The sequence below is a fragment of the Trachinotus anak genome, unplaced genomic scaffold (genome assembly GCF_046630095.1).
Source record: "Trachinotus anak isolate AG129_WGS33_773 ecotype Australia unplaced genomic scaffold, CSIRO_AGI_Tana_v1 ptg000011l, whole genome shotgun sequence".
Taxonomy (NCBI): Eukaryota; Metazoa; Chordata; class Actinopteri; order Carangiformes; family Carangidae; genus Trachinotus; species Trachinotus anak.
In genome coordinates this window covers 30,313,402-30,335,507 of record NW_027273862.1, presented here as the reverse complement: position 1 = coordinate 30,335,507, position 22,106 = coordinate 30,313,402, and the positions used below count along the sequence as shown (strand labels likewise).

The 22,106-nt window shown below is 44.0% G+C and overlaps 1 protein-coding gene across 6 annotated transcripts in view; it reads right to left on the bottom strand.

Moving 5' to 3' along the window:
* Nucleotides 1–545: 545 nt before the first annotated feature.
* large2 (LARGE xylosyl- and glucuronyltransferase 2) overlaps nucleotides 546–22,106 on the bottom strand; it is a 70,130-nt gene continuing 48,569 nt past the window's right edge. For all 6 annotated transcript variants that reach the window (XM_071489831.1, XM_071489832.1, XM_071489830.1 and 3 more), the window contains 13 exons: nucleotides 18,122–18,414; nucleotides 16,963–17,045; nucleotides 13,452–13,575; nucleotides 10,734–10,905; nucleotides 9,397–9,501; nucleotides 9,161–9,273; nucleotides 7,528–7,653; nucleotides 6,806–6,961; nucleotides 6,186–6,349; nucleotides 5,248–5,526; nucleotides 4,190–4,336; nucleotides 3,906–4,101; nucleotides 546–2,054 (listed from right to left, as the gene is read on the bottom strand). In XM_071489831.1, the coding sequence (XP_071345932.1) occupies nucleotides 1,857–2,054; nucleotides 3,906–4,101; nucleotides 4,190–4,336; nucleotides 5,248–5,526; nucleotides 6,186–6,349; nucleotides 6,806–6,961; nucleotides 7,528–7,653; nucleotides 9,161–9,273; nucleotides 9,397–9,501; nucleotides 10,734–10,905; nucleotides 13,452–13,575; nucleotides 16,963–17,045; nucleotides 18,122–18,414 (2,156 nt within the window). In that variant the 3' untranslated portion in view covers nucleotides 546–1,856. The remainder of the gene's footprint in view (nucleotides 2,055–3,905; nucleotides 4,102–4,189; nucleotides 4,337–5,247; nucleotides 5,527–6,185; nucleotides 6,350–6,805; nucleotides 6,962–7,527; nucleotides 7,654–9,160; nucleotides 9,274–9,396; nucleotides 9,502–10,733; nucleotides 10,906–13,451; nucleotides 13,576–16,962; nucleotides 17,046–18,121; nucleotides 18,415–22,106) is intronic.

Here is a 22,106-nt window from a genome sequence, read left to right as displayed (position 1 = left end):
GCAGAAACTACTTTGTGTGCCACACACACACACATGTACATGTACATACTGTAGGTCACAGCTTCTTTGCATATAGTCAGTCAAGACTGTGTTTGCATAAGACTGTAACTGTCACCGACTGATAGTCAACAGAGTGAACTGCGGTTAATATTAGCTTCTTTGCTAACATCGACAAAGCGCGGACATGTGTTGTGCGTCGTTGGTTTGTTGAATCTGCATCAGAGAGAGATGAAAGCAGCTGGATTTACTGCAGAGTCTTTATGATGATTCAAATCTCATCCAATAAGTTTCCTTTGTGAGTCTGAGGGCGGTTGCACAAAACACCTTATAACTCTATCTTAACTTAAGGTGTTTTGTGGAACTGGCCCCTGATATTCAGGGTTGTGCAAATGTCCCGTTTAAGAATCTCCAGCATGTCCGGCTGCCTTTGACTCAGACCCTCGAGCTGCAGGAAACACTAGCTGCAAATTCGATGCTTCAACACAAATCTGTCTGTCCTTGGCTTGGCTCATAGAAATCCTACTCAAACATTACATGCATGAACCTTTTGTTTTTTAGAGATTTAAATAGATCCTCAAAAACATTTTTTTTTTTCTTCTGCTACTTGATCAAAGCTGATTAAGATTAGACTGAATTCATGAGGTTTGTAATTTCAGTTGGACCTAACAAAAAGAAGGGGGTTGTGGGTAGAGTGGTACAGTAGATGGCACATAAATCCAGTGAATCAGACACATTATGATATAATGGCACAAAAATACAAGAACCTTAAAGCTCCTGCCCTTCGTCGCTGTGCAGCAGTCTCATATACTCCTAACAACTCACTGTACGACGTCAGCGTTGGTCGCGTGAGTTGGTCCCCAATCAGTGATTCATCTGTTCTCACTGAAAGATCGACCGAAAAGAAACAGACAGAAGGACGTCTGTCTTCCTGACGCGAAAAGAACATGTAGAGCATCTGTTTACATGCAGGCAAATATATGATCAAGACAAAAGCCAGAATGACTTTGACAATAAGCGGTTAAACGTGTCGAAGATGCCATATGATGCAGCTGGATCACACATTCACACACATTCACACACATTCACACACACACACACACACACACACACACATAAAGCACACCCCTGAAGCCCACAGAAGATCTGAAATCATTTGAGCGGGATGTGATGGATTATCAGAAGGTGCCAGAGGTCAGAAAATGGAAAAGAAAAATTGATTCTTGTTTAAAGTCAGAATCAAAACACTGTAAATGTCAGTGTTTTGTTTTTCACTGGTTTGATTTACACTGGAAAAAAAGATCAAATGGAAAAGTATGAAAATGAAAATATCATGAAATATGGAAAGTGATAAGGCTTAAATCTTTCTCCAGTCTTCTCCTTTAAATTTTTTTCCCCCCAATAAAGACACGGGTCCCGTCATTTAGTGTCTTTGAATTTAACAGTCCAGATGTCCATGAGGACAGACTGGTTCATGTCTTCTGGAAAAAAGCCCTGATTGTCAGAACAAAATGTAAGAATATGGTTATTTTCCGGCTGTAAAGCTTGTCCCATCGGTATCCACGCTCCGCTCTGCCGTCGTCCCTCCAGCCCAGCGACAGGAAGTCCACCATCACTCTGTCCTGTTCCGGTTTTTGTCTCCGCGTCTCAGTGGAGACGACTGGAGAGTTAATGCACGGGAGCCCGAGAATGTTTGAAGGGGCTGTAAAGCTTTACTGTCACACTCGTGCTCGGCGTCAATGTGGCCTGAGCTGTGTCAGTATGTGTCTGAGCTCCTGGAGCTCAGGGTTGAGGGGTGGGGGGTGGGGGGTGGGGGGTGTTGGGCCAAAGAACCTGCTGGCTCTCAGCAGTCCTGGTTCTTACATGTTCCTCTGGGCGGTAAGGTACTTAAGAGCGGCCGAGCCATACTTCCTGGACAGGTCCTGGTGGAACTCATCCTTCAGCGTGTTCAGACAGTTGCGGTAGCTGGAGCTGGAGCGGAACTTGGAGATGTCGAAGCTGGGAGCGTGGGGCATGTGGATCATGAAGGCGTTGGGGAGGACCATCAGGTCGTACTCCTGAGAAGAGGGAGGAGAACAAACTGAGAGCGCAGAAAATAGAAATGGAAATTATTTTCCCTCATCTCAATAACAGATAGTCAGTTTTGGCTCATCGTGACGCCTTCACAAACACCACATCAAGAATTCATAGACTCCCACACAGCTGAAAGGTTAATGACACCGGGCAGAGGTGATAAAATTAGCATTTCTCATCGGCCTCTCCGGGTTTCCATCTTTACACAAACCTGAATAAGTCGTTTGCAAAACTTGTTGTTGGCTCTAAACAAACTCTCATGAAAAAAAGCAAAGTTTCCATTGATCTGATTGTGATGAGTTTGAATTTCCACAGCAGCAAACATCATTTCCTCATCATCACTGATCTCTCCTCCTCTCTCCAGGTGTTTTGTGGCTCAGGTTTAAACCCTTTGTAAAACATGAGGAGATGCATGAACGTCAATGTTTTTACAGTGGAAACCTCTTATAGTGATCAGCTGCTTATATGGACAAACAGCTGGGGACAGAGTCGTTTCAATACAAACAATGTTTAAATAATTAGTTCATTGTAATCAAGTAGTCAGCTAACTTCTTTTTTTCATACTCGACAACATGTGGAAAAAGAATTTAAACTCTGCAGATGTCATGTGCTGAGGCTCTGACTTCTCTCTCTGACTGTCTCTTGTCTTGGGTTGCAGTGATTGGCTGAGCAGCATCATGTGACCAAAGCCATAAATGCTAGTCTGGGTCACTGTTTACCTGACATCATTTCTTCTTTGCTGCTCTTTAACAGTAGCTGCCAGCGGCTGCACAACACAACTTCCTGTGTCGGCTACACAGGCCATTTTAGAGCAGTGAAGAAGAACTGATTCTCAGGAAGACTGTTTCATCTGAGTGTGAAACTATAAAGTTTATAGAGACTGGTTGACTCACAGGATCAGAGGCATCTCTGATACTAGGATCAGAATCTGAAAAACTACTTATATTATTACAGCGCTGTTGGTTAAATCCACACAACAAAAAGAAATCATTAAAGTTATCATGAGAGAAATGGGGTGATAAAGTGGTTTCATGTATATTTAATGGTTCATTATCATTACAAGACAATAATGTTTAGAGTTCCTTTTTCCAGATGATGGATTGCCTCCTTAAAGTTGCTGATTTTAAACTAGAATTACCACCTCAGAGTTGTATGCCTCCGCGACTCTGATTAGTTTCAGATTACATCCCTGTTTATCCAGAGTCACATAAAATATGAACCATTTGTGTGTGTTTTTTAAAATTATTATTATTGTATGGCTTTTTATGCCTTTATTTATAGGTACAGTGAGAGAGAGACGGGAAAGTTGGAGAGAGAGAGAGGCGATGACATGCAAGCAAAGGGCTGCGGGTCGGACTCCAATCCCGGGCCTCTGTGGTTAGGACTAAGGCTTAATGCTATGCGCTCTACCAGGTGAGTCACCGAGGCACCCCATTTGTGTGAAATTTTGTCATAATTGCTGTGTGAAGGCTTGAGTAATGGCTGAAGTGTTTTGTGAGGTCACATTGAACTTGACCTTTGACCTTCAACCACAAAAGTGGACATTTGAGCCAAGTTTGAAGGGATTCCCTTTAGGAGTTCTTGAGATATTGCGTTCATAAGGCCAAAATCATGTTTGGGAGGTCACTTTGACCACCAAAATCCAATCACTTCATCCTTGAGCCCAGTTGAATGTTTGTGCCAAATCTGAAGAAGTTCCATCAAAGTGTTAACTGAGATAACAATACGCTTCTGGTTCTGACTGGTGCCGGCGTGGAGGCACAAAAACTGTGCATTAGAGCTAAAGACAAGCATCCACACAGTTCAGACTGTGCACAAAACAAAAAGTTTTTTACCTGTGCGTCCAGCTCCATGATATGGGACACCTTGTTCCAGCCAAAGCCCACAAAGCGCTGGTCGTACTCTGGACAGTCTCGTCTCACCACAACGTACGGTTCAAAGTCCGGCTCCCACTCCACCTTGTAGGGGGTGGTGGCTGTTCGCCATTTGGCATAGTTGGTAGGAGCGTGACCTTTGGGCCACACATGATACCTGGAAAGAGAGAGAGTGTAAAAGGTTAAATGATGATCTCCTCATTTCCTCGACTCATCGAGTCGATTTTGAATTCACATTCAGGTACCTGAAGGTGTAGAGAGTGCCCATGTCCAGCATGGAGAGCAGCTCGGCTTTGGATTTGGGGAAGGACAGACGGTACCGCAGTGTCTCGAAAGCTGGGACCACCAGAGCCTTCTTAGTGTGAGCCATGTCCAGCTGCACCACAGACTTTCTGCATGGAGCAAACAGACGTTGAGCTGCAGCTGAACAGCAGGAGCAACCACTGACAGGTAAGATCTACAGTGTTCATGTCTTAAACTGGGGGTGACACAACTCACAGCGGCTTCAGGGTAGGATTCACACCTCTTCACTTCACTGTTGCTCGTCAGTCTCTCTTTAATAACCCAGACTGACAAGGTGAAAACATGTCTTTAGAAATTTAAGAATGAGACCCTTTGCTGTGGCTCCAAACTGTGGTCAGGTTCATCCTTAACTGTGTCTAAAACATGGTTTCAGTTCACCTGTGGTAAAGTCAATTAACTCAACATAGTTTAGAAAAGCTTGTTTAATAAGGTCCTACAATTCACATTGCGTGTCAGGACAAAAAATAAACCATGAACTCCAAGGAACTCTTTATAGACCTCACTGATAAAACTGTGGTCAGATACTGATCAGGTTAAGGGTATAAAACAGTTTCTAAAGTTTTGAGTGTCCCCCTCAGTAACTGAGTTGGATCTACCAGGACTGTTCCTAGAAAACTGAGGAACTAGTCCAAGGTGTGATCGAGAACCTGGAGCTTCAGAAGCTTCAGGAGTCCTCCGCAGAGATGAACCTGCTGGAAGCACAACCACCTCAGCAGGACCAGGTCCAGCAATCCAATTTGACTAGAAGTCATATGACAGCCTGCTGGAGTTTGTCAAACAGCATTTACAGGTCTCTGAGACCCAGAGACAAAAAGTCTCTGTGCAGCGCTTCAAACTCTGGTGAACACCCTTCACAGTGACGCAAGCAAACAGCCAAGACAACACTGGAGTGTCTTCAGGACAAGTCTGACTGTCCTTCAGTGTCCCAGCCAAAGTCTATACCTAAACCTCAGCTTCTGCATTTGTGACGTCAGTAATGGAGGACAGCAGCTGGTCTTACCTGAGGTAATCGTAGAGACCGTACATGGGCAGGAAGTCCACATCGGTCAGGAACACGTATGGCGTGTTGGCGTTCTTAAGGGCCACGTTCCTCACCAGGTTGACCGGGTAGAACTGGCCCTCCTTGTAGACGATGTGGTAGCCAACGTTCTTGCGGTTCTTGAGGACCTCGGAGGCCTGGGCGTAGCGCAGGAACTGCTGAGCCTCAGCGTCGGACATGTAGAGTGCCAGGCTGATGGGGCCCTCCCAGTGCTTACAGATGGCCTCCAGCATCTGCAGCCTGAGGCGGTAGTTAGAGACACAACTTAACATTAGTTTCACTAACAAATACTTTCTCCAGTTTTTTAAAAGTATTCAATTAAATGTGAGAAAACAATATTCAAAAACAAAACCATGGGAAGTCTCTAGAGTCCAAACCCAAAGATATTCAGATTACAATGATACAAAACAGAGAAAAACACACTGGAGATGAAATAAATGGAGAATCTTTGACATTTTGTTTAACAAGTGACTTTACTTATTTCAACCTTAACAAAGACTGTAATTTTAAAATCTAGCGCCATTGTGTTATTTTTTAACCATTTTTCTGCCAAAAATCCCAGGAAACAAAAGTAGCTGTGTTGAGAAAATAATCTTGCATAAGACAATTGTACAAGCTGTTCCAGAGCTTTCAAACATAGCATATGGTCTTCATCAGCAGGTGGTGTTTGCCTGGTTGTTATGGAAGTGTTGATGTTAAAAAATGGAAATCCTTAACGTGCTCAGAAAAACACGGCGACTTTAACGTCTACAGTTCCCTGACCTGGCCTGATGCATGTCACATGATGTGGTAGAAAGCTCCTAAATGGTGAGATCAAACTTTAAACCTCAGTGATAATCGACAAAGTGTCTGAATCAGTGACGGTGACGCTGGTGGTTCTGGGTTCACTGGTCGGGTACCTGTCCATGGAGAGCTGGGCCACCAGTGTGATGTCGGTGTCGTCCTCGGTGGGCGTGTACTCGTACTGCAGGAAGTAGAGGTGCACACGGTGAACCGTGAGCCGCTCCCGCCGGAAGTCGTAGCACTGATCGTCCTCGTCCAGCTCCTCCAGCGCCCTCTGCAGCTGCGGGATACAGAACGACAGAAATCAAAGCCCTGCAGGATGATGCACAGACGTCTGAAGCAACAAACTCAGCGTGTCTCTCTGAGGAAAGTGTTTTTAGATAAACTCTGTTGTTCCCACCTGCAGCTTCAGACCCAACAATTCTCTCGCATTTTCGTTTAAAATCAAAGTTTCAGTTTGTTTTCTTTTTTTTAATCTTTCCCACTCTTAAACACACCACAACCAATTCAACCCAATTCAATTCATTTGGATTGTAATCATGATTTGAAGAACCTGAGCTGAGACTGCATTACCATGGCAACCACACTCAGCAAGCAAACTGACATCCCACCAAATGATAATTGATTTTTGGATCCTGTCTGAAAATGTTTGTGTCATGTTTAAAATGAATCGTCATCAAACCCCCCCCCCCCCCCCCCCCCAAATACGTGTCATGTAAATCTATGTGTGTCTCACCTGGACGGTGTCTGGACTGGCCTGACTTGGGCAGCCGAACAGCTCTCGTCTCAGCAGGTTTCCGTCGTACTCCAGGAAGGTCAGGTAGAGGTTTCTGAAGAACTCCACGTGCTTGTTCTTCACACGGAGCTTCTTTGGAGAGTTCCAGTGGATCACCTGACGCCACAGCAAGACAGGTGACTCAGCACGTTCCCCACACTCATCAGACTTTAAAGGTTCTGCCACTAAACTGCTTAAATATCTTCTGTCTTTTTATCTTTGAAACGACAGTGTTATTAACAGTGAGCTTGGGAGGATTTACCCAGAACTTTTCTAACCTGTGGGCGATCATCTAATCTCTGCATTTATTGGGAAAAAAAAAATTGGAGAGAAGATGGTGAAAACCTCAGTTCATTCATTCTTTATTTCTATATTTGAGAATTACCATTATGGTGTATGTTAATAATTTAATTCTCCAGCATTTCTTTTAGAATTAATACAGACATCCACTTTGTTGCTAACACCAGATTTTAAATGCAGCTCTTTGACTTGAACTGGTTTGATCAAAACCTTCTGTGATATTTCATCATTTCTGTTTCCCTCCAGATGCTTTCATGGTGTTTTGTTTTGTTGTTGTTTCTTTCTCTCTGTGAAGTGTCTCTGGATGACGATGTCAGCTCTCTGAGCCCAGCAGTAAATAATCGATGGTGTGTGTGTGTGCGTGTGTGTGTGTGTGTGCGCACCTTGAGGTCGGACACCTCGGTGTAGCACTGCTCAGAGCGCGTGTGATCAGACAGCTGGACGTTCCAGAAGCAGGGCAGCTGGTGCACCAGGACCGGGTTCTGCTTGATGAAGGCATTGAAGATGTCCTGCACAGACAGACAGACAGACAGACAGACACAGCGTCATCAACAGCTAGAGCAGCTGCGCTGGGTTCTCTCCCTGAAGCACGAGTCACGGCGGCCTCAGCTTTGATTTTTACAATCTGCACCAGCAGTTTCACAAAGGCTGGCTTCCTTGTGCGCAGGCTGCATTGTGCCTTTTAATATACAATCACGGTCAAAGCTCAATAAACACACTGTAACCACTGGGTGTGTGACAAGACTGACAGATAAAGTGCGAGGATGGAGCTCAGATCAAAAAGAAATCGGCCCTCAGAACAAAGAACAGCAGTTCTGGAAGGACATGAATCTGTTGAGGACCTGGACTGGAGTCTGGAGACATGGACTCCTGTATTCTGTACTCTTGTTCCTCACTCTTTACTCTGATGGTTTCTAATCTACAGTTCTGGCTGCTTTTTTTTAATAAATTCCTCACAGCAAAGTATTGAAGTTTTGGTATCAGACAATAAATTCAAGTCTATTTAAAACTGCTTCAAACAAACTATTTAACAAATAAAACTGAGCTTTTATTTGATCCATAAAATCCAATAAGCTGATTCACTGCTCTAACAGATGTTTTTTTCACTGGTTTCCTCATTGGTGCTGGAGTGTGTAGATGGAGGCTGTCACATGCTGTCAAACCCTCTGAGGGAGAGCTGTGATTTCTTGGCTCTTTACATGAACCTGAAAATGGCATTTATCTAATTCCACGTTATGTTGCAACTGACACTTTATTTAGCTATGTGAGTGTGTCACTGAGCATTAAAGCTCCACACAGTCTAAAGGTAGATGTCCATGTGTTTTTTGATTATAAAGCAGGTCTAGATTCTATATTAATATTGTGAGGACCCAGCAGCCAACCTTGCAGGATTTGGTTTCTCTGAGTGTCTAACTGAAATCTGCTCTATTTCACTCAGAAAACAGTCAGCCAATCAGAGGAGAGGCTTAGATCCTCTCTTCTGATTGGCTCACTGACCTGCAGCAGGGAGAAGCCTGAGAGAGGAGATGTAAAACTGCACTGAGATGGTGTCTGGTTCTTAAAGCCACAAATATATCTTCTGATGGAGATCAACAATATTGGACCTTTAATGTTCATTGTTGACCTTGAAAATCATAGATTGATGAAGACCATAAGATGGAGTTGAAAACTCTTGTGCAGTGATAAATGAAGTCTCTAAATCTCTGCATGTTTATATTCAATTACAAAACAGCAGTATCAACATTTCTTAGAAAAACATTCATACACCTACAGTGTATCTCTGAATATCTCATCCTCTGCGCTCTTATATTAAAACCTTGTATGTCAAACTGAATAATTGCACTCTTGCAGCTGCTTCTCTGAGAAATCAAATCAAAACTCACTTTTACTGCGTCGCCTCTGAATGTGACTGATGCGTTTCATGGTTTGCTCAAATCTTCAAAACTCAATGTTTTGTGTTGTCTTTGGCGTATTTCTGTGTGTGTGTGTGTGTGTGTGTGTGTGTGTGTGTCTGACCTGATCTGCAAGCGATGTACTGAGCATGCTCATTAGCTCCCTCTCTGCCGTCAGCCGCCACATCTGCTCCCAACCGATTCGCCGCAGTCGCTCCAGGTAGAGAAGGATGACGCCTGCGGGAAAAAGCAGCAGGTGTTTGGTGTGTGGTCACATGACAGTGGACGGACCAGTCAGGATGTGAACGTCTGCTGTGAAAACCTTTAACCGTCTCCAGCCAGGCAGTCAGGATTTGTTACCTGTGTTGAAGCCTCGTCCCAGTGCAGGCCAGGGTTTGTGGTTCTTCCACAAGTTCCCCAGGTACCAGTCACTCTGGTTCTCCACCAGACCAATCACCTGCTTATCTGCAAACAAAGCAACCAATTGCTGATCAGGAAAAAAACTATAATAAGTCAAGTTATGACCAGTGCATCACTTATGGCTCGTTTCCACCGAGCGGTACAGTTCAGTATAGTACGGTACGGTACGCAGTTAATGGTTCCAAAACAACCGACCCGTACCGTACCATTTCTTGGCGCCCTTGCGTTGGGGTACCAAGCATAATGGTACGGTGCCTAAAGGGTGGAGCTAGACCAGGCTAGACCGTCACTTATCCCATGTTGTGTTCTTTGTTGTCGCACCTTTATGATGTCACGCTACTCATCTTGCTGACGTGGCTTTCGCCATCTGGTATACACCCCGCCTACCAAGTATGGGTGCTGAACCGGTACCCTCAGCAGAGACACGCCATTAGACTTCAGCTCTCTATGTGTTGAGCCTGAGTGTAACTTTTACATCTAGCATGGAGCAGATGTAAGTCGCAAAGTCAGACTAGTATCCATGGTAACAGTAGCAGGAAAAATATTAATTGCACAACCAGGAAGAAAAACAAGGACAGCAGTGCGTCTTGTTTACAGAATAAACAATGAACAGGCGTCAAAAGGAGAAAGATTCTTTCAGCTTGTTTTGAAGGTCAACGTAAGAGTGACGCTTGTTGCTTAGCAACAGTCACCACTTCACGTGTATTCAGGTGAACACGTGTCATAAGACCAGGCTCAGCGGCGACCGTGGTCAGTCAGCTTTGGTTTAAAATCAAATCACAAATTAGCTAAAACTGGAGTAAGAGACCTACTTTTTTTCTATACTTAATCACCTGTTGGACACTTTTTAAAATCCCTCCTCATTACTTTGTTCAGTCTTCATCAGATCACATTGCACCCATACTCTAAACCAAACAGGAAGTCCGCCATTTTTTGGGGATGTCATCTTAACACCTTTGCAATGTTCAATTGCAAAGCTTTTGAGTTTTGGCTGGAGATCCCCGCCACCTGTGGCGTGGCGAATATTCTGATGATTCGCCATGAGAAATCAACTCACTCTAGTGCTGGCATGCATTGTCCAATAGGCCTCAGACTTTCTGTGTTTTATAAGCGTCCCGGCCTGAACACATCTATATGCTCATATTCAGTCACACTCATATCGCCACCTAGTGGTGACAGGAAGTGTCGTGCAGGAAATCCTCATGCATGTGGCGGTCACTGCGACTGCTTTGCCTGACCTGACCTCTCTCACTTCTCTTCAGAGTTCACTGTCTCACCTGTGAACTTCCTAAAGATGCCCCAGAGCTCAGCGATGTCGGTGGCGAAGGTGATGTCCGTGTCCAGGACGATGACCTTTGACAGGTCGGAGGGCAGAGCTTTGGTTAGCGTCAGCTTCATCAAGCCGTAAATACCTGAATAGTGCTTGTTGGGTATCCACGACACCTCGGACTGAAACGACAAAGAGGAAAACAATCTCAGGATGATTTGTTTACCGTCTAATTTTCTTTTCTCTTTAACAGGTAAACTGTCACTGCACTGTTCATTATACATGTGCAGTGTTCTGCATGTGGGCTAACACAAAGCTACATTCAGCATAGTTTAGCAAAGACTCAGTGTGTGTGGTTTTTTTTTTTGTGACACTGCAAATAATGTCTTTTAATTAATTCTCTTGATTCACAGTAATTGGATCTGCATAAGTGCATCATCTGCAAATATAATCGGCTTAAAGTCTCGGCTGTTTTCTTTGGATTAATGTGAGTTAATGGAAACCAGAGAGAGAGAGAGAGAGAGAGAGGGTGCAGGTCGCAGCATCTGAAAGGACTCATTGTTCAGCACAAAGACTGTGAGGGAGGAGAATGTGATGATGTGAAGGATGGAGATGCAGGTTGGAGTTGAACACACACACACACACACACACACACACACACACACACACACACACACACACACACACACACTAACTTACTCATGCTGCTCCTTACATTCCCTGTCACTGTGAGAGCACATTCATCAGCTTTACGTTAAAAGAAATGATGCTGGGTTTTTGTGCTGAAGTGTCACTCGACTTTGGGACAAAACGAGTTTTCCGCAGCTCCTCCACCTCCATCACCTATTGTTGCCGTCAAGTGAAAACCTTGTAACCGCCCTTGTGGCGATTGTCGAGCTTTTAACTTTAAGGGTGTGAGTCTGCAGCTCACAATGAGTCAGGTCATGATACAGATACAAGGTTTCCCTTGGAAAACATTAGGAAACATGGTGCACTGCTGTCAGGTAATAACCTTGTGCGTCATGTACTATGCTTTGCTTTAATCTTGTGGTGCATATGTTAACGTGTTTTTGTTATGTGTAACCTCAGAACACTTGGAGAACAGGGCTCTGGTTCCTCACTTCATTTCTCTGAGGGTACAGTTGAATAAATGAATGGATTTGAATTAATAAGAAGAACTTTTGGCAAAATACAAAGGGAGAAAGAGAGGGAGGGATTTTTTTTTTTTCATTGTGTATGATCACATGAATCTCTCTCTGTTTTTCCATCAGACTTCTAAACCACCACAGACACAGGCTGTCATTAAACTCTGCTGTGGATATTCATGCCCCCCCCCACACAACAAGGTGTCACAAACTCATGGCTACATTTCGACGAGGCTTTGTATCAACGTTCATGGTCCCCAGAGGAAGAACCCTAATAACTGTAGTTATTTAGTTGAGACATGGCCCATGTGTTTGTGATTATAAAGCAGGTCTAGGTTCTATATTAATACTGTGAAAGTATCAAAGCCTCAGTCCACAGAGAAATGCACACAGCCTGTATTCAGACACTGAGCCTTAAAACCAGCCGTCAGGACTTCTGCAACTTTGTGATGTCACAACAAAGCAGTCAGCCATGCCCCAAGGCCCGCCCACCTGGGCCCACCATCCAACCTTTGCAGGATTTGGTTCCTCCGAGTGTTTATCTGAAATCTGCTATATTTTTATTGGACCACTCAGAAAACTCTCAGATCCTCTCTTCTGATTCGCTGACTGTTGTGACTAGAGCTCCAGAGAGAAGCCTGAGAGAGGAGATGTAAAACTACACTGAGATGGGTTTTGGTTCTTAAAACTACAAAAATATCTTCTGGTGGAGATCAACACTTCAAATAAAACACAGAAGTGAGTAAAATATGGAACTTTAAGTAAAATTTAAAATGGAGGACTTTTAATTGTACCTCTACTCTGTGGTACTGCTAATTTAACAGAAGTAAAAGATGTGAGTACTTCTTCCACCATTGATCATAAGATAATAAAAAGATGGTAATATAATAAACTATGGAAACTATCATCTTCATAACATCTGTATTGTGCCAGATACCACTACATACCATGTCCACTACATTAACAGTAACAGAAGAGAGGACTTTATCCATCTGCTCCAGGGTCACTTCTCAGGCTGTGGCGTGGTTGTGAAATGTGTTTCTAGTCTATCATAAACATCAGACATTGTTTAGATATCAGTTTGACATGACTAACTTCAACGTGAAGTTTGGCCGTCAGTTTGAAAATGAGGCTAAACTGAAGCTTGACCCCTTGACCACATCCTGAAGCAACAGCCAGTAAAGACTGATGCAGCTTTAAGGATGCTCTGATCTGTTAATGTGACATGATCTGACACAAGAGACTCGAGCTGCGACCTCCTGTTGCAGAGTTAGTGATGTATCCGCCCCGCACCGTCTCTGTATTGATGTCTCTCGCTCTTTGATGCCGCTTTGAGGCGAATCTCTTCTGTTGAAGGAGATTTATAAACACATTTAACTCGACTCGTCTCCGCATCCTCACAACTCGCTGCTGCGGCGGACGGACGAGATTTTCCTTTGATATGTTAAATGTAGGATCTGACTTTGACTCACCTTTGTCCTCACAGAGAGCAGCAAACAGGGATATGTGGAGGTGTTCGGATGAGGGCTGACATGGTGTGTTCATGACGAGGTGTGTGTGTGTGTGTGTGTTTGTGCTCTTACCTTGAGTTCATTTGCATCGTAGAAGCTGACTTGCACAGACGGCACCATCCAGGACTGGAACAGAGAGCTCAGGATACGATTGGCTACTGTGTCGGTGATGAAATGAAAGTGAAGAGGATTCCTCCTGAGAAACAGAAAGAAAGAGAGACGTCAAGGTCAAGAGGTTCCCGGCCGACATTTTGACTAACGCCACCTTAAAGGGCCCATTTTAAATTTCTTTGGCGTTGAACATTGTTTCTTGGTGGTGACTGAAGAGCTACGGCCATTGTTGCGTTTACAAGACAAGAGGTTATAATACATCATGTCTTCAGGGCAGATTGGAGGCCACAGTGAGTCACTGTCGGAAAGTATCAAGACGGGCCGAGGCTAGCCGGTTAGCATGCTAACTTCAGTAGAAGAAAAGACGTGATAGCAACAAGAGTTAACACTGGGGTTGCTTTGCACCTCTGGAGACAGATGTTGGTGAGTAAAGGAATGAAGTTTGAAGCTGAACTCACAAAGTTTCTTCTAAACTGGTAAGTAAACAGCTGTTAATGCTAACGTTAGCTATGTAGCGAGAGCAAAACTTACAAATAGCTCCGACCATCTACCATCTTTACCTTTTCCTTCTGGTTTAACATGAGTCTGGTGATATTCTGTATTTTGTTTTCTGTCGTCACACCCATGAAAACACCCAACTCCTTCAGAGGCTGCATTTTTAAAACTGATTCAACACAGCTTCGCGACTAGACCGTCTCATTTTGAAGCCTCCTTTAAATCTGTAAGCCAGACCGTCTCAGTTCGGTTCAGCCTTTGTGGTCTACGACGGTTATAAAGGGCTTCTTAGACCACGTTGTTGGGACTCAGACCATTCAGGGTGGGGGAGACCACATCTTCCTTTGTTCTACAGACAAAGGAAGGGCCTGTGAACATCATTCCCCACAATCCTCCACTTTTCACACCTGATGGGTACCTCCCATACAGACTCTTACTGACCAGTGAGTGTTGGCCACTGGGTGACATGTGACCCAAGGTGTCACCAGACAATAAAACCAGCTGAGCCCTTTGTTCTCTCTCTTCTCTCTGGCCCACATGGTGGGAGTAACAAGGCTCCAGAATCAGGTCAGCACAGCTGCTAAATGGAAGCTCTTCTCCTCCTGGATCTCCAAGAGGCAACAAGCCCCTCTCCTCGTGGACCTCCTTCCAGGAGCAACAAGGCTCCCAGCACCAGGCTAGCATAAGACTGCTCCCTGGAACACCAGCTCTCCTGCTCCTGCTCACAGCAGACTCCTCCACTTCACTCTTCCTCTACAGCAGTGAGTCCCTGCTTAAGGAACCAAGAGTGAACAAGTTTACTTCAGTGCCAGTTGCTACGACACCAAGTCTGCAGCTGTTTCCCAAGGACAGGAGCGACAGCAGAGAAGTATATGTTGTTTTAAAAGGATCCTGTTTAAAGATGATCAATGTGAAAGTTTCCTGCCTTAACTTAAAGATCATAAAACTCTTCAGATGTATTTTTCTACACACACACACTTTACTTTGATCTGTATTGTGAGACCTTTATGTAAACAGTGCCCGAGGGAACAACCAGAAACCGCCACACAGACCATGACGCCGCAGATCCAGGTTCCTCGAGGAGATCTTCAAGAGCAAACCGCTCAGACTTCCATTTGCAATTTAATTGGAAACATAACTATAGACATATGTTTAAAGGACACACAAAAAAAAGTGCATCCAATTCCATTTTCAAACCAGCAGCACATCAGACAGACCGAGGAAACACACGGGGAAACACAACTCAGTGGATGTTTCCGTCTTTAAAAGTCTGAGTGGAGCTGATTAAGGTCAAACAGCAATCCAGCATACAACGACAAAACCCCGAAATCTTCTCAACACGTAAATCCTGAGTCCAGAGCAGTAAAAAATATACCATCAGGACTGATGTGTCCTCACAGAAACACACTGTCAGTGCTATAAAAGCAATAATGTGTTCGAAACACACTTAGATTTAACTGTAACGGTCCAAAAGAGAAAGATCCTGAAATCTGCTCAAATAAAGCAGAAATACAGCTGAAATATTTTATCATTTCATTTGGGTTTTTTTTTTACCATTTGGTCTGTGTCAATGTAAACGACATACATTTTGGAATTTCAACCTCAGCTCCTGTAACATTGCTGCTCTACTATGTTGCACCGTTGGCCACTGAAATACATGTGTGCAACTACAGTGCTGTGGATGTGTGTGTTGAGAAATTAGTGAGTTTATGTGTGTGTGGATGTGCACGGGTGTGTATGTGCACGTGCATGTACAGGCCTTCAAACTCAACAGACGATTAATTATTTAAACTTATAGGTGCTTTACATTTCTGTATATGTTACAGTGGGTTATTGAGCTTCGACGTGGTGTGTGTGTGTGTGTGTGTGTGTACTTGTACTTGCTACATAGTAAGGACCAAAAGAAGTATTTTACTAACAGAGTGAGGACATTTTGGGAAAGTGAGGACATTTTGGCCGGTCCTCACTTTTTGAGACACCTTCAAATCACATGTTGAGGGTTAAGACTTGGTTTTAGAGTTATGGTTAGAATTAGGTTTAGGTTAAGGTCAGGGTCAGGGTTAGGGTTAGGCTCTCAGGTGTGATGGTTAAGGTTAGGGTAAGGGGCTAGGGAATGCATTATGTCAATGAGTGTCCTCACAAAGATAGAAGTACAAGTATGTGTGTGTGTGTGTGTGTGTGTGTGTGTGTGTGTGTGTGTGTGTGTGTGTGGATTGCATGTCTATATGAACCGAGATCAAATGGTTTTTCACAGGGCGGCCCGGTAGTCGAGTGGTTAGGGCGCGTACCATGTTGAGTGCAAGACGTTCTTAGCAGGCAGTCACCGGTTCGACTCCCGACCGGTCCGACTCTTTCCTGCATGTCATTCCCCTCTCTCTAGCCCCTTTCCTGTCAGCCGCCACTTGTCTATAATAAAGGCATAAAAAGCCCAAAAAAATAATTAAAAAAAAAAAGTTTTCACGGCACCAGTTTCTGTGACAATCCAAAAAAAGACGAAAAAAAAAATTTCTCCCCTTCGGCATTTCAACAGAAAAAAGAGTTAAAATCCTGAATATGTGGTTGTTTTGATCAGGATTAATGTTGGTTAATGTTGGAAAATAGTAGAAATACATGACATTTCTATTGCAGTTTGCTGATGTGGACATTTTTGACCTCAGTGTAAATTCTATAAAAGGATGCACAAGGGTTCATTCTGTTTTCTAAGACTGGAGAGGAATGATGTTGAGATGGAGAGTTCAGGGGGTTTTCCTTTAATTCAGGTGCCACATAAAAGGTCATCTTTTCATTTTCAGATCTTTCTATCTTAATATTCCCTCCAGTCAGCTTCAAGGATCCCTGGATTTCAAAGCCTGTAGAAAATGCTACAAAGAATAAAAAAAAAATCTTAAGTGGAGCTGAAATAAATGTACAGATTCGGTGACGGAAAGAGAGAGAAAGAAGAACAAGTGAAAGAATGTTCACCAATGAACAGACTCACCTGTGGAAGAGGACGGACTTGACCAGCGTGACCACGTCCCTGCTGGCGTTGTGACCGGCACAGACGCACGCTACGTGGATCAGCTGCGGAGAACAGGAGACAGAGAGAGTCAGCGGCTCTGTCTTTAAAAAGCCTTGAACAGCTCACAGAGTTCAGCTCCATAACCTTGTATAATCCAGGCCGCTCTCTGATGTGAAACTTCATATTTGGCTTCTCAAATATGTATAATTTCGTGTCACTCGCTTCTCAGCAGCAAAAACCTTTGGAAAAAGTTGGAGTTTTTAAATAAGGCTGGTGAAACCACATCAAAGAGCAAGCGTGTTCCCTCAGACTTCAGGAAACTTACCGCTGCCTCTTTCTTCCATCAGTCTGCATGAACCTGCTCTGATGGTGTATTTACAGTAAAACCTTCCTAAGATCTTATTTGTGACATAACACAGTCTCGCATGGTTGTCTCAGACCAGAGCAGCTTCAGGACAGAAACAGCTCTGGGTTTCATGATTAGTGGGTTTTTTCCCACTCAACCACTAATGAATTAACAGGAAACAAAATGTTTTAATGCAGACAAATGTTGCTTTAGAGGAAATTTGAAACTAGCCACACCCATGTCCATATGTTGTGTGTCGAGATGCAGCCTAAAAAATATAGCAATATTATTTATACTTACTTCAGTGTTCAATATTTGGATGGAGAATATAGTAGGGTGGAGAAAACATTACTACATCATTGGATTCACAACAGTATGAAAGGTTTCATAGAGGCTGAGCTGCTGCTGCATCTGTTTCACATTGTGTTTGCTCACAGTGCTCGTGCACGAGACGACCTTTGACCTCGAAGGTGAGCAGCAGCAGCAGCAGTGACAAACAGATAAAAATCACACCTCCATTCTGAGAACTAACATTCACACTAGGTTGTAATGAAGCTGGAAGAGTGGCAGCGTCTGCATCATGATAGAGTGCACGCTCTACATCACTTCCTGTTTGTCTCCTCGTCACAGGTTGTGTTTGAGCTGTGAGCAGTTAAACCAGGGAGGGAAGTTTTCTTCACAGACTGTTTCATTTGAATAGTTCTGGTCAATTTTCAGCATGAAAAACCACTTCCTGTTTGCACTGTAACCATGGAAACAGACAGCGTTAGTGTTAGGGCTCCTGTCCCCCACCTCACACTTCTGGACGGTGGGCGATCGGGGACACTCGGTGTGGTTGTTCTTCTCCTCCGCCGTGTTGTCCCCTTCCTCCGGCCCAGTGTCCGCGGAGGCCCCCCACTGCTGGTTGCCGTAGTTGCCGTCCGGCTGCTGGGCGGCGGTGCCCTGCTGCGATTGGCTGAGCTGCAGCCGGATCTGTCGGTTCTCCTCCTCCACCTCTCGGACCCGCGACTCCAGCACGGCCCGCTCCAGGACCTGGGCCGCCGGGGTGTCGGCCAGACAGGGAGCCAGGAGGAGGGAGCGGCCATCTGAGGGGGGAGACACAGGGAGTTAAGGAGTTATGCTAAATATTTATGTCCTTTTCTTAAAGGGTCCCTGTGACGTTTGAGGTCATTTGGTGTCATACAGAGCGTCGTCATGACGACGCCTCCTCTTTGTCTCTGTCTCATGCTTTGCAAACACAAGCACATGAGGGTCAAGTAATATAAATTAATCACAGACAGTTTGTTCTACTTTGTGGTTACGAACACGCCGAGAAGTTGTGAGTGACACGTTCAGCAGAAGTCTCGCACTTCTGCTCTCTCTCTCCTCCTCCTCCCTCCCTCACTCTTTTCTGACAGACTCGGGTGTGAACAAATCCCAGAATGCTTCAGGGCAACGTCTGTGCGTTTGAGCCAGTAAAATTATTAAAACTTAAGAACGAGGTATTAGATATGACAGAGATGTTATCAGAGCTCAGCAGGAGTCCAGAGGTGGGAACTCTCATCTCTGTGTATGGGAACACAGATTAGTGGGGGGGGGGGGGGGGGTGTCACAGTTATGGAGGTCCGGGGGGCAGCTGATCTATTTTTATTAGGGGACAAAGTTCAAACACTAAATGTATGAAAATGTGAATTCTCTTGATATTATGCTGGGTATGATTCCAGGTGTAAGTCTTCCCACATTGGATTTTAAAAAAACAACATTTAAGGATTCACATTGTTTCATTACAAACCCACAGAGGAGAGAAGCCAACAACACAAACTAAACTGCGCTTTTGCTGCGACGCTCGGGGCTCTTGTGTACCCGCCTGAGTTCATTTCCTGCCACGGTTTCATCTGAAAGTCACAACCAGCAAAAAGAAGAAAAAAAAAGCAGTTATTTCTGTGATTATTCGCTTTTAACCACAGACTCTGTTCAGCAGCGTCAGGATGGAAATGTTAAAAGCAAAGTGAGGACAGCAGGGAAAAAAAAAAAAAAAAAAAAAAAAATCTGATTTTAACTTGCCAGCAGCTTAATGCATCACACACACACACACACACACACACACACACACACACACACACACACACACACACACACGCTCTCAAGAAAAAGGATTTCTGATGATTTTCCACATTTCTATTCTCAACAACAAATCCCACAAAAAGACCAAACCAACAGTGGATGTCTCCTAAAGCCTGATAGATTTCATCCCTCTGTTCCCACAGAAGGCCCTCTCTCTCTCTCTCTCTCTCTCTCTCTCTCTCTAACCCTGTAGAGCAGCAGCTGGCCCACAGCTGAAGTGAGGCATGCTGGGAATGTTCACACCCCTCATCTGTGGCGAAGTGAAAGCAGAGAAGGAAGGAAGGAAGGAAGCTCCTCTAAAATCTGACTCCTCTTATTTATCTCATTTATCATTTCTTTGCAGCATCTGTTTACATTGCAGGACACTATGTAGTATAACGATGTATTTGTGCAGTATTGTAATTTACATACGTAGTTCTGTATAGAAAGTGGTGGTAGTACTCCAAACCTTTATTTCAGTTAAAGTACTGTAGTACAAATGAAGTCTTTGTGCAGGAATGATGACGTCTGTGACAGTTGTATTAGTTAGTATTAAACTGGTTACAGGTTTATAGTTTACACCAGTTTATATACAATAGAGTGGTTTAGTTTACTGTTATACATCATATTTTATATTTTCATGGCAGGATGTAATCTAAAGACAAGCTCAGATAAATGTAGAGATGCAGCAGAGTGGGAACATAAAGCAGCATGACATGACAATACTCCAGGTACTTCTGAATTGGTCCATATAGTATAAAGATACGGTATAAATGTCCCTGTGATTCTGATTATAAAGCAGGTCTAGGTTCTATATTACATACACAACAAAGCAGTCACCGCCCTCAGCCCCGCCCACCTGGACCCACCATCCAACCTTGCAGGATTCGGTTTCTCTGCGTGTTTACCTGAAATCTGCTGTATTTTTATCTAGTCACTCAGAAAACAGTCAGCCAATCAGAAGAGAGGCTCAGATGCTCTCCTCTGATTGGCCGACTGACCTGTTGTTACTAGAGCTCCAGAGAGAAGCCTGAGAGAGGAGATGTAAAACTACACTGAGATGGTTTTTTGGTTCTTAAAACCACAAATATTCTTAAAGCCACGAACAACACCCTCAGCCCCGTCCACCTGAGCCCACCTTGCGGGACTTGATTTCTATTTACCTGAAATCTTCTATATTTTTACCGGATCGCTCAGAAAACAGTCAGCCAATCCTGGACCTTTAATTATAGTCCTGTCATCATGCACCAGTCTGTATAGTGTATATACTGTTGTATGGTGTAGATAATGGAGTAATTTAGCTTCTTTTTTTTTACATTCTTGATTACCATGCTCGCATTACAAACCATGTAAATCCTTCCTTGGCAGTGCTGGTTTTAATCATGTAATGTGACAAAAGCAAATTTGAATCTGAGACAAAGGATGAGATGGAAAGCGAAGGAGAGAGGGAGGCACAGGAAAACTCGACCAGAGGCTACAGATTAAGCAGAGGCTGATCAGCAGAAAACAGCAGCAGGTTATTTCTGAAGCCATGAGCTGCTGCTGCTCAGAGCACGAACAATCTCCAAAAGCTACTCCATCACTCTCACCACTCTGAGCTAAAACGGATATGCAGCGCCGCGACAACTCATCTGTCATCTGTGTCCGACTGCGTGAGTGAGTGGAATCCTTTTTCTCTGCTCTGCTAACCTCAAATATTAGACATCTGAGCCAGGAAATGTACAGAATGTGTCTTTGTGTGGGATCTCAGAAAAACACGTTACGTTCAACATTAAAGGGTAAATTCACCCAGAGAGAAAACTGCTGCCACACTAGATAGACTGTGATTCTGTGGTCAGGATCTGGACCAGACAAACCGCACCTCAGGCGTGGACGGGAGTCAGAAGATATCTGAGATATCTGAGGATCACATTCTCCCACAAGCATCTGCTCAGATATTTTATGACCTGACAGTTGATGTGGCACCTGCTCAGGTTTGCAAGTTTATTTATTACACAGTCATTTCACAGCCAACTGACACATATGAGAATAATTCTACTTTCCAATGGACCAGGCGACAGGTACGTCGCAGTCTGACTGTTTTCATGTGCATTTTTCAACATGCACATTAAAACCTTGAGCAGAAGCGGCAGAAATGTGTCATCTGCATGAGTCACTGCAGCTTAATTAAAATGTCATCTGGTTGTGTATCTGTGAATATGTTCACATGATGGAAATCCCCTTTAATGGAAACAAAACTGTAACTGGACCCTGTGTTTGAAATCTGCCTCGTTTAGTGACTTCAGTTTGTGCAGAAGCAGCTACTGTTGACACAATGAAATTTCAATCTCAACTTTTAAAGGTCCCCTATTGGCTAAAGGTAGATGTCCATGTGTTTGTGATTATAAAGCAGGTCTAGGTTCTATATTAATACTGTGAAAGTATCAAAGCCTCAGCCCACAGAGAAATGCACACAGCCTGTATTCAGAAACTGAGCCTTAAAACCAGCCGTCAGGACTTCTGCAACTTTGTGATGTCACTGCAAAGCAGTCACGCCTCAAGCCCTGTCTACCTGGACCCACCATCCAACCTTTGCAGGATTCGGTTTCTCTGAGCGTTTACCTGAAATCTGCTATATTTTTATTGGATCACTCAGAAAACTGTCAGCCAGGCTCAGATCCTCTCCTCTGATTGGCTGACTGACCTGTTGTTACTA